Source organism: Scleropages formosus, chromosome 1 (genome assembly GCF_900964775.1).
Source record: "Scleropages formosus chromosome 1, fSclFor1.1, whole genome shotgun sequence".
NCBI lineage: Eukaryota > Metazoa > Chordata > Actinopteri > Osteoglossiformes > Osteoglossidae > Scleropages > Scleropages formosus.
In genome coordinates, this window is record NC_041806.1 from 8,153,870 (window position 1) to 8,170,635 (window position 16,766).

Consider the following 16,766-nt stretch of genomic DNA (forward strand, 5'->3'; position numbering starts at 1 on the left):
GCTTCTTTGGTTTCAATCTTCCAACCTCAGGATCACCCTAGAGAGCCACCCTCACCTTCACAGTCAACTTTGCAGCTCAAGGCAAGAGCCACCTGAAACACAACACGTACTGAGCACCAGGCCTGGAGTTTGTCATCTCTTTCCTGGGTTACTGCATCTCCCTGGTGGCTGATCTCCTAAGGCATGCAAGAAGAACTGCTCCAGGTCATCTATAATGATAGGATGCCATTCCAGAATTCCAAAGCATCGAATTTTTGAATAATAATAATAATAATAATAATAATGTATTTTACACCTGCTGTTCACGGTTCAGTGTTTTATCTAAGAAAATATGGATACCAAAGAGTTAAAATAAAGGCAATACAGCTGTTATTGATTTTCCAATACTTGGCTGCATGTCCAGAATGAAAGGAGCAGATAAATACCATTCCCATGTCTTCTATCAGTCCAGTTCGTAAAATCCTAAAATCATGCATGAATATAAACATTTTCAAGTACTGTCTCAAGGAGAAACAATAAAAAAAATATTATAACAGCGTAATAGCATTACTACTGTAACACCAGTAACATTTTGTGAAATCTCTTTTATTCGCACCCAAAATAGTGTGAAAAAAGACATGCCCTCCAAAAAAACTTGTAGATATATCCCTTCTCCACACTTCTTAAACATGCACCATGCACCGTGTCCTGAATATCTGTTGAGCTGTCTTTGACCCTGCATGCTGTGACCTTCCTGTCCTCTCCTGTACAGCTTCTGCCTGCCCTTTTGCAGGTGTGCTGTCTGTCTCCCGAGAAATAATGAAAGTTCTGAATGCTGCAAGATGTGGACATTAAATTGGTTACAGTAAATTGATAGATAATTAGATAATAAATTAACAGTAACTGATAAATCGGACAGTAATTGATGATAAATCATTAGAGTCTGGTATTTTTTTTTATTTGTTTATTTATTTGTTTTGTATGCTATTATGTAAAATTAGGATGCAATTGGAGGACAGAATATTCTTGAGGCACTCTAAATGCAGTCAACAGTCAACGTAGTAATGCTCAACAGAAGCAGATAGAAATGTACAGTAGAATTGTGTACTAGTTTTAGATACAACCATATTGTAGCATTTTGGGAATTTTTCAACCTGTGTCTTAGTATGAAATCATATAAAAAAACCAATAAACCATACTAATTCAGTGTTGCCTTCCTCTGCATTCTCGATCGCCCGACTTTTCCAGTGTCTGCCAGTGTTCACTGCAAATTTTAGGGAAAAAATCTGATGTACAGGCTATGAATCATTTCAAAGGATACACAAGACCATCAGTCATGATACTGTGACTTTACAAAATCTTTTACAAAGACCCAAACAATAAGCCCTCAGGCCACCTTCCTTTAGAATTCAAGATGCATCACACCTTCACTATCCAATAGCCCAATAGTGTCACACTCATGGTGTTTAATTCAAAACTTGCTGGCATTTTCATAATAACAGTTCATATTTGGATTAAAGACATGGATTAATGATTAATTTAGAGAGCTGCATCATGGAATAGAGATGCAAATATTAATTGAAGTCACCTTAGTATAAATGGTAACACTGAAATGACCCGAGGGATGTCTGGTTGCTATGTGACACTAATCCCCACAATGCAGACACTCACTAGGCCCCTATGGAAACATAAATCCAGTTATCTGCATCAGATCCTGTTGTCTGCTTTTTTCAAAAGATTATACTGAACTTGTCATTGTCTGGCTACCAAGGCCAAAACTAAAATAATAGCATGCATAGCCTATACAGCTGTTTTAAATAAATAAAAAAATATATCTTTTTTAAGTAATTTGGAAAAAAATAATAATCTAAAATGATCTGACAAACAGTGGCAGATGGAGCTTATCTGGGGAATGTTTTGTGAATCTTTCGGCGCAGCCTTTGCCCTGATCTCTCACCATTCACTGTTCTCCCTAGAGTACATTTTGTGTGTTGGCATCCGTTGAACAACTGGAAGGCCTTCTTGTTAGGCCATCTACCGAAGACATTACACATTGCAGCAACACCAGACCGGCAAGTCCAGGACCACAAAATCAAATGTGAGCTGTATAGCCATCAGCTGACACTGCATCCAGCCTGTCTTTAAAATGATGCTCATGTATGGCTTGACAATGGGAAATCTCATTCAGCGAGACACATATCTTAACAATTCGGTGAGCATGCATATTTTACATCTGTAATGTACAACCAAGGATGCCGGGGAGGCTGGACCCAAGTGCAGGATCGTTCGTCAGGAACCAAGGGGTCAGGCAAGTTCTTGTTGGGGACGGGCAAAAAGTCGGTCGATCAACGGTCAGAGTGAGAGCGAGGATCCATGGACGTGGTTGGCGGACGATGCGAAGGGTCAAAAGCCGGAGATACAGGAAGCAAGGGACGAGGAAGAGCAGGACATAGTGCAGATGGGACGGTTGTCTCAGCAAGATTCCGCAAGGGAACGGGAGCTGAGGAGAGTCTTTTAAGGGTGTGTGTACTGACTGATGTCTGGTGCTTGATCTGTATCAGGTGCTGTCGATTGTGATGTGGGCGTGGACATGACAGTATCAAACCTTGAAGAATCTGCCTAAAATTCAAGTCATCAATTGTCTTTTTTTTTGTATTTTTTTGTTATCATATCTTACCATATATTTTTGTCACTACCATATCTTTTTGTTCACACTTTCTTTTCTTAGACTTCTTTTGCCACTTTTATTTAACACATTCACACATTTTTGAGCAAAAAAAAAAAAGAAACTCAAACTTTATCTGTCATTTAAGGCTAAACAAAAATGGTTATTTAAGGCCATCCACAGTATGGTTTGAAGGGAAGGCTGGTGTAACACTTGAAAGTCAGTCACACCCACTCCACATTCACACGTTGCCACTCCAACTCACACATACTCAACCGTGAACACATCCACAACTGTTATCCGGGACAATAGTGGTCCTCTTCCTCAGTTTGGTTGCTGTGATTCAAAGTCAATGCTAGGGGGTTGTACATCCTTGTAGTCGCCAGCCCTGTTTTTTAATGAGTGTGTTTTTGAAAAAGAGTTTTTGTACTCTTCGATGGCTGGCAAAGCAGAGTCTGGGATCAGAGACAACACGACCATGGGAAGAATGAGAATGAGTATGAGAACAGGGCCGCTAAGTTTCACCGCTGAAGATATGACATTTCAGGTTGTCTTTGGCTAAATGTTCAAACTGGCATTTACTACACTATAAAACAATCTAATATACACTGTAATATACACTGTTAAAATAAAAGGTCTTCAGCCTCCGATGTTGGTAGCAGCTGTGCTACAAGATCATTAGTTGATGGCAAAAAGAAGTAAAATATACAAAATGAATTATGCAGAATATTATTTCAGTAGGCCGATGCAGGCCCACTGTAAACTATGGAAATAAACCCATGTTCTTTTCTGTTTCAGTCTTTTTAACCAAACACCCAACGCTCCCTTTTGGAACTGAGCCACTTACTTTCATCTATGAATCTCAAAGTACTTTAAGTGGAGGGAACACCTCACTGGCACTGAAGTGTAACACCCGTGACACAGCACTCATCAAGTGCAGCGGGAGACAGTGATTCACTTTAGTTCATTTGACTGAAGGATGATTAAATGAGCCATCTGAGACAACCAGCAACTGCGAATGTCACTTTGCCGCCCTGGCCAACAGCTATCAGGGTTGTCTGACCACAGACACCATTTGTACTGACCTTTACAAGGCAGCCTGCCTAAATGTTGGTCATCAGATAGACCTCTATACACCTTACCAGAGTAAATAGGTTAAAAGCCTCAGATTAACTGGGAGCTCATGCAGAACTGAGTTGGGGTGATAACTAAGCAGTTCAGGGAACTTCCACAGATGCACACGGATAGGAAGAGTCAGTGGTGTAAATGCAAACAGAACCTATAGTAACAAATGTAACATGGTAAAGCACTTAAAAACACTGTTATCCAAACACTAGGCAGTAGGAACTGTGAGTAAAAAATAAAATCAGTTTCTCTTTGCAAGCTACAAAATTTGAAATATTAGCTCTATCATGCCAAGTTACTACAAATCTAGAACTCAATATTAATTAGTATGACTCTTACGTCATTTGTGCTATAGCAGAAATTAAAGGATTTGATGTAAAAACATTGTTATAAATGCTTGGTTGCATTATTAGTAGGGAATTTTAGGGTGGGGTTGCTGTTAAATCCACAGTGTCCAGCATTGTTCAAGGACAAAGACCCTTATATAATGCAATAGCAGATGGTGAGAGATTCTGTAGGTATTAAGAGAAAATTACTCCAGAGTAAGTGATGCAGTGTGTATAAAGAGTTTTTGAAAAAGCAAAATTGAGACTCAAGAAAAATGAAATGTTCACCATCTCAAACTAGGTTTAAGCGAGAGTAAAAACATCTATAGATTCATATCATAGCGAAGCTTCAAGAAAGCGGTGTTTAAAAAGTCGATACAATCTTATGCAATCTTTCTTTTACAAAAAAAGAGCCACACACCTGAAACCAAACTGAGGAAACGACCAAATAAACATTTTTTGTCACTTTGTTTTCATTCTAACTCAGTGAAAGTCATTTATAAGCCTTTCCTTAGTTTTCTATAATAATCACAACAAAGATATAATGCTTTCTAAATATTTGTGATGTCCTGCAGCCCCATCCATCAAACTGGAAACAGAGCAAATATGAGATGATGAAGAAAAAATCTATTCCATTCAAAGTTACAGTGCAGAACCTTTTCCACTTGTTGGCACATGCTCTTCAGTTGCAGAGAGGGTTTCTATATAAAGGCTGATCTGACACAAATAGCTCTTGAAATTGTACTTCATTTAAAAGCATACTCCACAAGTGCTGTCTCACTAAATGTCACCATGTTGAAACAGGCTGTATGTGTTTTTCATTTTCAATATTGCATGTCTGATGTATTGTATTATAAGTCTGACAACAAAGTGAAGCCTCTGTATAAAAATTACATAATGTTGGGGGTGAAATGTTCTGGATTTCTGGGGGGGATGTGTTAGTATTGCAGTTTGCCCATCATAATGACAAAGGGATGATTATTTAAATCACTGCAATCTATTTCTACACACACACATTATCTGATCCGCTTGTCCCATACGGGGTCACGGGGAACCGGAGCCTACCCGGCAACACAGGGCGTAGGGCCAGGGGGGGAGGGGACACACCCAGGACGGGACACTAGTCCGTCGCAAGGCACCCCAAGCGGGACTCGAACCCCAGACCCACTGGAGAGCAGGACCCGGTCCAACCCACTGCACCCCCTCCTATTTCTATATAGTGTTGTATAATTATAATATTCATTGAAGTCAGTTCTAACTAATTTTTTTTTTCATTATTTGAGATTTTAACTGATTCTGTTAACTCTTCTTGGACTCAACCTATTTATTTCTTTTTATAAAAAAAGAAACAGAGCGTCAGCTGAAATGGCACAATAGTTTGGATTGCTACAAGTAATAAAACACTTCTCAGGGTTGGCTGTCATCGTCCTTGGAGAACGTACTGACTTTGCTTAACGCAAACACAAAAATGTAATTCGGAAAATGAATCTTTCTAAGGCAAATTCTTAAGGCAATCCACTCATCCATTATCAACATCCTCTTGTTCTGTTCAGGTTTGCAGTGGTCCAGAGCCTATCCCAGAAAAAAGGCTGGGTATCCCCTGGATGCGGCACAAGCCTATCAGAGGGCAGTCTCACACATACACACACACACACACATTCACTCACAAACAGACACACTACAGGCAACTCAGTCACTGGTTCACCCGTAGCAAATGTTTGGGACTGTGGGTAAAAACAGGAGCAAATCCACAAAAACATGATGGGAATATACAAACTCCACAAACGCTGAACGGGATTCAAAACACAGACTCACAAACTTGAGGCACTATGATTCACCTGTGCTAGATGCTGTGCCACCATGCCCAGGGGCGTGCCTAAAGGGGTGGTACGAGGTGGCACCACCCCTCCGAAATGTGATCGCCCCTCCCACCGGTGCCTTGCCAATCCTATTGGGCTAGAGTACTGTCAATCTGACAATGCCCAACACCATTGGATCAGATTGCTGCTTGATTTGCGATGCGGAATCACAGAATCACGTTTTTCAAACAGAAGGACAAACATGACTCAACCAAAAACCACGTCTCTGTTCATGGTATGCACTGCCTGAAAATCGTGCCCAATGTTTTCTAGGCCAATTTTCAACACTGTTTATGTCTGATAGCATTTTCTGATTTCCCATGATCCCCCGACTGGTTTTTGGTCCCTCCTGTACCACCTCATTTAAAAAACCCTGGAATCACCCCTGACATGCCACAGTATTTTTAAGGCTGGCAGTCATTAAAACTGTTTGATTTCTGTTCTTGGAGAGGCCCCAGCGTATAGGTAATTTCCCATTATGTTATATGCACTCGTCCCGTCCAAGGTGTACCCCACCCACCCTTGCACCCAGTGCTGGATAGACTCCAGTTCACCACGACCCTGCTAAAAAGGGTTAAAATTGAAATGGATGTATGGATTTACAAGCATATCAATGTTTTGCTTTATTTTATGTCAAAATGAAATAGAGGTATCAATACACACACACACACACACACACACACACACACATTTTCTGATCCGCTTGTCCCATATGGGGTTGCGGGGAACCGGAGCCAACCCGGTAACACAGGGCGTATGGCCAGAAGGGGAAGGAACACACCCAGGATGGGACGCCAGTCCGTCGCAAGGCACCCCAAGTGGGACTCGAACCCCAGACCCCCTGGAGAGCAGGACCCAGTCCAACCCACTGCGCCACCATGCCCCCCTTTTGGTATCAATGCACCTGTATTTTTAATGAACAAATTACCCCTAAATTGCTGATACTCAATTGTTAAGTGTCACGTCCACGCCCACAACACAAGCGACAACACCTGACTCTGCACTAGCTCCTGAGTAATCGCTCATCCTGTAAATACCATCTTCAGCTCCCGCAGTGTTGCGGAATCTTGTTTGGGACAACCGCCCTTCCTTGCATTACTACACACACTTACTCTATTCACGATCTCCGTTTTTTTGACTCCTTGCTTCGTTCTCCGACCACGTCCATGGATCCTCGTTCCTGTCCTGTTCGCCAATCGACCGACCCTTCACCTGTCCCTGGTTTTGAGAACTTGCCTCTTCCCTCAACTTCTGACAAACAACGCTGCACTTGGGTTCAGCCGTCCCGGCTCCCTGTGTTCCGCGTAACATTAAGAGAATCACTTCTTGTATCATCTCAATAATTTTTAATTGTTTTATCTGTAAATATTTAGCTGCCAGTCCTGCATCTGCTTACATTCACAGTAACATATTTTTGGTGTCTTCTGCATATTTCACTTTATTTAAGAATAGTGACCCTGATGCAGAGGCGTTTGGTATACCATTGATTGAATCTCTCAGAATTGAACTATATATGAATGATGTTTGGATTATATGACATATGCATTATATTTGTATCATATGATCTGTATATTCATACTTGTAAAGAAAGAGCTTTCAAGATCTAGTTTAAGTTCTTTTTTATGAAATGTGTTGCAATAATTAGCAATCTGGGGGAGGCTATGACAAATTATCCACTGATTATTCTGAACATAATTAAACTGTTGGTGTTTTATTATTCAGTTTATTATTTGCTGATAATCTTTCAGAATCTCATTTGCTCATGGTGGTGCTGGATGTGACAGAAATTATCCAAAAATTAGTTGGACTATTCTTTCTTCCCATGTGATCCACAATGTGTAAATAATTTGCTGTAGTTCAATTTTCACATTAAATCCAAATAAATATTTATCTTAAAAACAGTGGAATAACCAAAATAGTCTACTAAAATTAGTTCAAGCTGCTGAAGAGAATGCCTCAAAGGATCCTGTTCCACATTACTTTTCTACCTGTGCTGTTATTAATGGTTTGCTGTGTCCTTTTGTTTGGTCACACATAACACCATTAAATTATTCAAATATAATGAATTATTACCACATAAATAAGTCTAAATTATGCAACTTAATATTTTGTTATAAGAAATTGCCTACATTTTTATTTAAAAAATTAAAGTATGAAATACAGTTTGGTTGCGAATGGTAAACAATAAAATGGATGCAATGCAAGCAATGGAAAAAGTTTAACATGTTATGCCGATTGTTTTCAACTACATATATATATATATATATATATATATATAAATGAAAGAATTTTCAGTTTGCTTTTAAAAAGCAAACTTCCAAAAGAGATACCCGGTTAGCGTCATTCTATTTTCATTGCATGCTTATTGTATCTGTATACCTTGTATAAAAAAATTGGTATATAAAATAATTTACATCTCACGTCTCTCTTTGTAGAGTATGATCAGGCGGTTATCTGCTTTTTGCTTTTGCAGCTAATGTAAACACCATATTCAGAGACTTCCATTATGCTCCCAATGCCTCAATTTGGTATTAACATATGTGTCTATGTGAATATGGCTAATCTTTCCTCTGTATTATGAAATAACTCAATGTCTCTTAGAGACGTATTAAAATATTAACACATCTGAGTCTCACACTTATGGCAGAGTGATCCTGACAGAAATGGATCATTCCTAACTGGGTTACTGTCAAGTTATCTTTGGAGGCCATTATGAAACCAAAGCATGTTAAGTTCCATGGCTAAAAATGTAAGGTATATGTTTTTGACAGCTTAAAAGGTTACGGGCTTCCAGGTATTTCTGGTGTCGGAGAAAGAGTGCCATATAATCTTTTGCAGTATGTCAACCTCACACAAAATTATATATGATTATTTAATGATGTTTATGTTTGTGTACTTTCTTCCTCACCAGTCAACCTGTCAGTGGAGAAACTGGCTGAGGTCCTGCTGACAAGCGCTGACACTCACTGCAATATCTCATAAACAGAAGAGAAAAAAAAATCCACTGTGTCATTTGGCTTTTTGTACTGGATGATAAGGCAGATAAAAAGCAGTGCTTTGAATGACAGCATATTTTTATCCTGCCGTTAAGGACTATCATGGTTAGTTTATTTTATAATTCAAGAATGTTTATTTGTTTGTTTGTTTGTTTGTTCATTTATCTACGTATCCATTTGTTTGTTCTTTGTACGTTTACTTGCTTTCTTTTCTTGCATGCGTTGTAATATGTGCTCAGATTCTTTGTGTTTCTAATTCCCTCATGTCTTGTTTTCGGAGGGTTTCCTTTTAAATTGCATCACATGGATTATTCACACTAAAGGCACAAAGCGAAAAATAGTAAGAAAGGACTGCTGGGGGTGAGCTGTGGATCATTTAAATGTGTCAACATTCTGTGCTAACTTAAATGACTGCATTCCTTGAAGAATATCGGTCCCGGTCTGGAAATAGGCCCAAGGTCAAAAGAGGAAGAAAAGAAGGTAGATATTAAGTTCCATTAATGAGAAATCAAGCCAGCTGCCGCCAGAGACAGGGTCAAGTAATTGCAAATAGAAACTTGCACTCATTGAGTGGAGTCTCAGTAGAATCTGAACCTCCACTCTGTTCAACATACATTACCAGTCCTTGCCATCCTGTGCATGCTGGTACTAAAGACTGAAGCTTAATAAACATCAAATCAGTGCAGATAACAAGCAATCAGAGATTGGCTAAAAAGAATCAGTCACATGTACTTGTGAGAACATGTCAGCACAGAGAACACAAATCCCGAATCAGATGAGAGGATAAGAAATGCGAAGCGCACTGTCCGGTATCATATCACATAATCCGCTACACAAGAGGCTAGAATGAGGGAGGCAGGGCAAATCATGAAGCTTTTCAGCAAAGTTAATTCATTTATTTGTTCAACGCAGGCCTGCACGGGTCTGTTAAGTCACAAGACCATTGTTCGCTCGACTTTTTTCGTAGCCAGCATTGTCAAAGGTCAACGCCCCATCAAGATGATAATGAGTTATTAACTGTGCTGAGAACCCCCCAAGGCAGACACCTTACAATATGGTGCAATCTGTTACTCAAATGCTATAATATTACTTCTCACTACATGCAAATGGTTTACATTTGTTTTATGTGCCCTTGGTGTCAGCGAAAAAGTAAACACATTTAAAACGTTAACACGCACAAATCCCGTAGTGATGCCCATTCATTTTCTCAGGGCTGTAATTGCACCAGTTGTTATCCGTCTTTCTGTTTCTTTCACATGACAGAGGAGAGTGTCAAAGGAACTGGTTGCATACTATATCATCAACACGAAAACACCACAAACAGATCTAGGAGGCTGGGATCTCAATGCTAAAATGTTCAACCAGCAAACTTCTAGGCGCAAAGCCCCTTTTACCTGCTCTATCTCATTTTAATCAATAGGAAATATCTGAAATTCCTCAAAGGCACATTTATAATTGTTTACTCTTGGAGGTTTTCTAAGTTTCTGAGCGACTCAGATCATATCTCCTTAGCGGAAGCCTGCTGAGAGACGATAGGTGTGTAAACTTCCATCTTGCTAGAGGCTTTGTCACAAACAGTTTCGCAAAATTGCAAACCTGTCAAATTAGTCATGTTTCATCATCTGTGCGGGTTGGGTAATACTGTACGTTTGCAAATGAGGCACCTATGTGTTTAAATGCTTTTGAACATTTATGCTGCTGTCACGGCACCGCGCAGCAGTACTACTAATAGCTTCCCGAACCGAAAAAGAGGCGGAAAAAATTACCCAAAGTTTCAGCCAGTCACATTATTTTTTGCAGAGGACTCAAAAGTTAGGTAAAACATACATGTAAAAAACAACTGAATCCATGATTGCCGTTCCCCTTTCTCTCTTTTCTGCTCCTCCACATACACACTGACACAGAAACACACTTGGCCGTTAAAAATTAAAGGGAACGATTAAGCAGAACCGGGAATACATGGAAACCTGGAGAGTTCAGCTGCTGCATATTATTTCACTTTTGATGAGCTTGTCGCACTTTCCGTACTCACCCTTGCCAAAAACAAATTAGGGATCAGATCATCATTAACTTGACATAGAAAGTAGAAGTGACAACTGAAGGCTTTCATCAGGGGTGGTGCCTGGTCAACACACTACCAGAATGGAGCCACACCGCAAAGAAGGGAAAAACATGCTACAAACATCCATTTTCTGAAAGGCAGCAGCAGTAGCACACTCACTGCCTTTTTCCTTCCATGTGAGACCATGATGGAAAGAAAACAACAACCCTTAAATGTACAGCTGCTCGGCTCAGTCTATAATTGGAGGAAACAATGTTCGTGATTCTCTACGGCGTTTTTTTTCTTGTACGTTCGCATAATTTCCACCAAATACATGTTTTGCTAAAGCGGTAAAATTCATTCTCACCGTAACTTTATCTCCAGAAATAAAAGGGGAATAAAAGCATTCCTGTTGACTGAACTTGGTAAGTGTTCAGACACATACTGGTATGAGTTTAATGGACTGAAGGATTGCCATTCTGCTACAAAGCAAACAGGATGATTCAGGAAATAATCATGAAAAAATCAGGAAGAATAATAAGAGCTTTTGCATGCAGACCAGGTTGTTATTATTATTATTATTACACATTTCTGAACCGCTTGTCCCAGACGGGGTCGCGGGGAACCGGAGCCTAACCCGGCAACTCAGGGCGTAAGGCCGGAGGGGGAGGGGACACACCCAGGACGGGACGCCAGTCCGTCGCAAGGCACCCCAAGCGGGACTCGAACCCCAGACCCACTGGAGAGCAGGACCCAGTCCAACCCACTGCGCCACCGCACCCCCATTATTATTATTATTATTATTATTATTATTATTATTATTATATGTAAAGAGTGGGATATGTTTTATAATGTTTCTCATGTTCCACTTGGCGAAGTACTTGACTCATAACAGTGTAATTGTATTTTTTGCTGCCAACTTCATTTATGCAATGTTGCTGATAAGTATGTACATCTGTAAAAAATCTGATTATCCTGTCAGGGAGCACAATGAACTGTGCCATAGTCATTGAAGGCTCTGATTTTTTTACGAAATGAAAAGTTATTTAGAAATACTTTTTGGCATCAGTCTAGAGTGGACTGTACAAAAAATTTCTGCAGTAGGGGCGTTGCAACTGAAACAGAAATTGCTTGCTAACATGTATTGCACTAGATAGTCCAAATGTGATTACATGTAATAAAAATCAAATTTCAAAATGTATTTTTTTGTGAAAAATATTTTAAATACAGACATGTTTCTGTATTTCACAGTTAGTGCATCAATTTTTAAATAAGTACAGCATACTTTTTATACATGCCATATCTGTGTAATCTTTCCTGTAGTCTGTTATAACTGTGAATTTTGACAAAACTGAATCTATTAGAAATTTCAGATTTGAATTGTTTCAAAATAATAGAAAAATACTTGGTGTAATCAATACATCTAAAAATTTTTCACGTAAAGTATTTTCCATAACTGTTAAATCTATTTTCATTAGTGTTTAAGCAGCAGAGCTTAAAGTCTGCTGCAGAAAGCAAAATGATCACACGTTCACAACCGGGAGCAACCCTTGAGAACTTCCAGTACTGTATTGATTTCCATTCATACCATACATGCAGGAGACTCTTGTTTGAGAGTATTAGCCTGGAGAACAGTGTAGGTGTGGACTGGTGGTTGTAACAGTAGAATGACTCATTCAGATCATCCTGGGATCTATTAAAGAGTCAGAGACTGTTCTCTAGGGTAAAGAGAATTCCTCCCTTGCTCTGATTCAGCAAAGGCAACTACTATAATTTTACACTCATAACGTCTGTAAGACATGCAGACTAAGAGCAGACTATACGATGTATACACTTGTCACTACTTTTGCTTGAGAATGACAGTTTTGCTTGGAAATTTTAAATGTAAGCATTACTCCTGTAAATATGAGAAAGCACAGTTAAAGGTACAAGACACTTACCCCAGTGTAGTCATAGTAACAATGGTGTACCAGAATGAAGCGGGGATGCTGGTGAAGTTTGTGCCTTTAGTGCCTTTTTCAGCATAGAACATGACGGTAGCAAAGATGATGATGGCCATGGTGAGGGAGAAGAGCAGGAAGCCCAACTCTGAAGCACAGCTCTTAAGTGTGTAGCCCAGAATGCGCAGCCCCTGCGAGTGGCGAGAAAATTTGAAGATACGGAAGACCCGAAAAACACGCAAGGTGACAAAGGCCCCGCTTACATCCTCGTTCTCTGGCATAACCAAGCCAATGTAGTAGGGCATGATTGCCACCACATCGATCACACTCATGACCGAGCGCATGAACTTGCAGCGACTGGGTGCTGCAAAGAGCCTCATCAGGTACTCAAAGGTGAAGATGAGCACACAGGCCGTGTCCATGCAGAAGAAGGCTAGAGAGTACTTCTCACCACACGGGAGGTCCTTCACACTCCCCTTAAGTGGTCGGCAGGGGACAGTCTCCACTACATTGGCAATGACAGAAACTGCAATGAAGAAGCCAGTGACATAGTAGAAGACTAGGGCCATAGTGCTGGTGTGTGGGTTTTCAAAAGCCCTCCACAACCTCTCACGCGAAGTGCTGCCAGGGGGCAAAGGGGCATCAGTTGCCATTTCAGCCTCAGTGTCCTCTGCTAGCCGCTCTTGGTTCTCCTTCTTGCGGTCACGATACTCCTCCATGCAGCAGTCACCAATGATCTCAGGCACAATGCCATAGAAGGCCAGCTCCTCGTCAAAGGCCTGAATGCATTCATGCCGGGGGTAGTGCAGCTTGCCTGTGCGGTAGAAGTTGAGTATGTGACGGAACATCTCAGGGTCTCTATCGAAGAAATATTCCTGGGTGTCTTCATTGTAGAAGAACTCCTTTTCTGAGCTGCCCAGCAGAGTGTCGGGATATCGGTCAAGAGTGTTCTTCCACGTCTGGAAGCGCAACCCACTCACGTTGACAAACAAGATCTCATCGTTGCGACTCTTCTTGTCCACAGGTGGTTTGGGCATTGTCTTCTTGGCCAGTGGGAGCCAACCCACAGCAGCTGCCCGAGCGAAGGGGAGCCATGTTGCTACTCCAGCTGCCATGTTTGCTTCAGTAGCTTGGCTTCCAACTGGAACAGATCTGACTTCTAATGGGTGGGGAACTGAATAGTTAGCTGAACAGCAGACCTTTTCGAATCAAAAGGAAAAGGGTAAGCCTTTGCAATCTGATCATTCGAATTGTGGGACTGGAAATGGTATTTCCCTACTTGTATCTCTCTCAAAGTTTCTTGAAGATTAGCAATTTTAAAGCGTGCGGAGGGTGCTGGAGTGTTTTCATCATTGCAAGTCGGGAAAGGGAACAACTGAACACATAAAGGTGTTAAATCTGAAACATGGGTCTGTAGAGAAGAACAAGAAAAAAACGGACTTTGAAACTACGGAAAGTGCAAAGTGTGGGTTAATTTATAAATCCACACAAAATACCATTGGGCTACTCATCACTGGGTATCTTAGAAACAATGTGTGACTTGTAAAAATACAACAAAAGGCCTCCAGGAATGGTTTGGTTTAGGTGTCCGCTCTTGCTGCCTCTCCCTCTTCAAAGACAGATTTGATGCAGTGCTGTGGCGTTTCAGATTCAAATTAAATTATGATGATGGTTTCCAAAGTTGCAAGATAGACAATTTTCCTGTCGCTCTCCACCGACATGTAGCTCTCCAGCTCGGGTGATATGGTGTCTCGTTTTCCCTCTTTTCGGTCTAGTGTTTATTCAGCTTTCCTGCCGCCTGAAAGGCTTTGTAAATGAAAAAGTTTGTCGTTTAGTCATTGCCGTTCCTTGTATGGCTGTCCTTCTATGTACCTGTCAAGACACACAACACACACAGCTTAGAGACTGTGCAGCACAGGCCAGTGAAGGCTCGAGTGAGCCAACTGCTTTCATCAAAGTGTGTTTAAAAAGGGGAGCCTCACTGTACAAACACTTCAGTGCCTCTTACAACTATAACAGCAGGACTTACTAAGGCTTAGTCTGACGGCCCCCAGAAAGTTTTAGGCTATTTCAGGTGAAGCTGATACTGCTTCTACCTGCAGGGAAATGTTTTAATTCTGGAATCGGCGTATTATCAGCCTTATTATGTTTTCACAAGTCAAAATGTAATTTCAAATTGTCCTATTCGTTGAAGGTGGGCAAAGCTTCACCAGGACTTATCTACAGCACATAATGAAATATTCCTGTGCCAACAGCTTAAGGATTAGAGTACTCTTGATGTGGTATTCTTTTTTCATTACAGTTGAGAAACACACAGAACAATATGATTATTAAATAGCTGTAAAGCAGCACTTGCTGGTGACAATAACTAAGAAATTTAAAAGCAACTCAACTTCAGAAATACCATTTGTTTTTAATGTAATTTTAAAAGGATTTTGCTTTTTTTTCATATTATACTCTTATTACCGTTTCTGCTAAACTAAAATGAATCTTCGCTGTGTCAATGCGTGTCAGTATGAAGGCAAGCTAGAAAAACCAAGGTTAACTACATTAAAAGCTTACAACCATACCAAGAGCTAAAAGCATGCTCCTTGGCTGGAGTCTAACCCTATCTGATAGACCACCCAACCCGGTTATGTTCTAGTCAGCCTATAGCATTCTCTCCCAACCCAAAAGATATATCAACAGCAATGTTCTAAAAAAAATAAACAAATAATAACAGTGATTGCTGATTGAGGGTAACAGGTGTAGTAACAATGTGGGCATTTACTTCTAAACGGGCTGCTGAAACCCTACTCGCTCATCAGCGCTCAGTGTCGAAAGCCAAAAAGAAACTCTTCCTGCAGGTCCAGGAAGGTAACAAAGATAATATTGTTACTTCAAACTACATGCAAAGCCACCATTTTAAAGCATGCGTCCACTAGCTGTCAATCCATATGTTAACATTTACGTTTCTTGTGTATGTATGTGTGCTCACATATATGCATACAAATGAATAACCATTATGTCTCATGTGTGCCCATTCATGAAAGGTCTACTGGCAGGCTTCATGCTCTTCCTACAACTCATCAAAAAACCACAATTACCTTCTGTTATGTGTGGTGCTGGAGATGATGTGGCAGAAAAGATCCAGTTTGATGGAGCAGAGGAGGTAGAAAATATGAAGGGAAAATTAAGAGCCGAGAAGCAGATCCACTGCTGCAGTTGTGCCACATCCTACATAGAAAGTACAGGAGTGACTGTAACAGTCTGCTCTGGCTTCTCTCTCCTCTCACTCCCTCCCTCCCTCTCTCTCTCTCGCTCGCTCTCCCTCGCTCTGCACTGTACAGGCTTGCTTGCTCTCTTTCACACTGCCTCCCATTTGCTTGCTCGACCCCCCTCCTTATCTCTCGGCTCTCTCTCTTTCTCTTCCCGTCCCTCCTGCGCTCTCTCCCTTCTTAATGCTCAATACATCACGACACCAGGGAGAATCTCAGTGTAGGCAGGGCACAGAGGGATGGGGATAAAGACAATTTCCAAATATCCCAAATAGAATTTTTTTTATTTATTTATTTATTTATTATTTATTTATTTGTGTTGTGCTCATTATGGAAAGGTATGGTTCTCAGTTTGACTCAGCAGATTTACAAGGGACATTTAGCACACAATCTTGGATGTTTTCAAAGGTGCTGCATGCGTACATTTAAGACCCGTGTGGATCGTGGAGAATAAAAAGATAACGAAAAAAGCTTTTGGGAAAATGATGCATTCATTTTACTGGGAGCAATATGATAATCGATGAAATTTGTATGCAAGATAATATGAGCTGCAGAAGTATAACTGAAGAAAAAGGAAA

General features: G+C 40.5%; 1 protein-coding gene across 1 annotated transcript in view; it reads right to left on the reverse strand.

Moving 5' to 3' along the window:
- Window positions 1–16,194, reverse strand: part of kcnd1 (potassium voltage-gated channel, Shal-related subfamily, member 1) — a 63,079-nt gene extending 46,885 nt beyond the window's left edge. Inside the window, exons 1-2 of the mRNA XM_018745688.2 lie at window positions 16,018–16,194; window positions 12,932–14,803 (exon numbers count right to left, since the gene is read on the reverse strand). Of these exons, the coding sequence (XP_018601204.1) occupies window positions 12,932–14,046 (1,115 nt within the window). The 5' untranslated portion in view covers window positions 14,047–14,803; window positions 16,018–16,194. The remainder of the gene's footprint in view (window positions 1–12,931; window positions 14,804–16,017) is intronic.
- Between the last annotated feature and the right edge of the window lie 572 nt (window positions 16,195–16,766).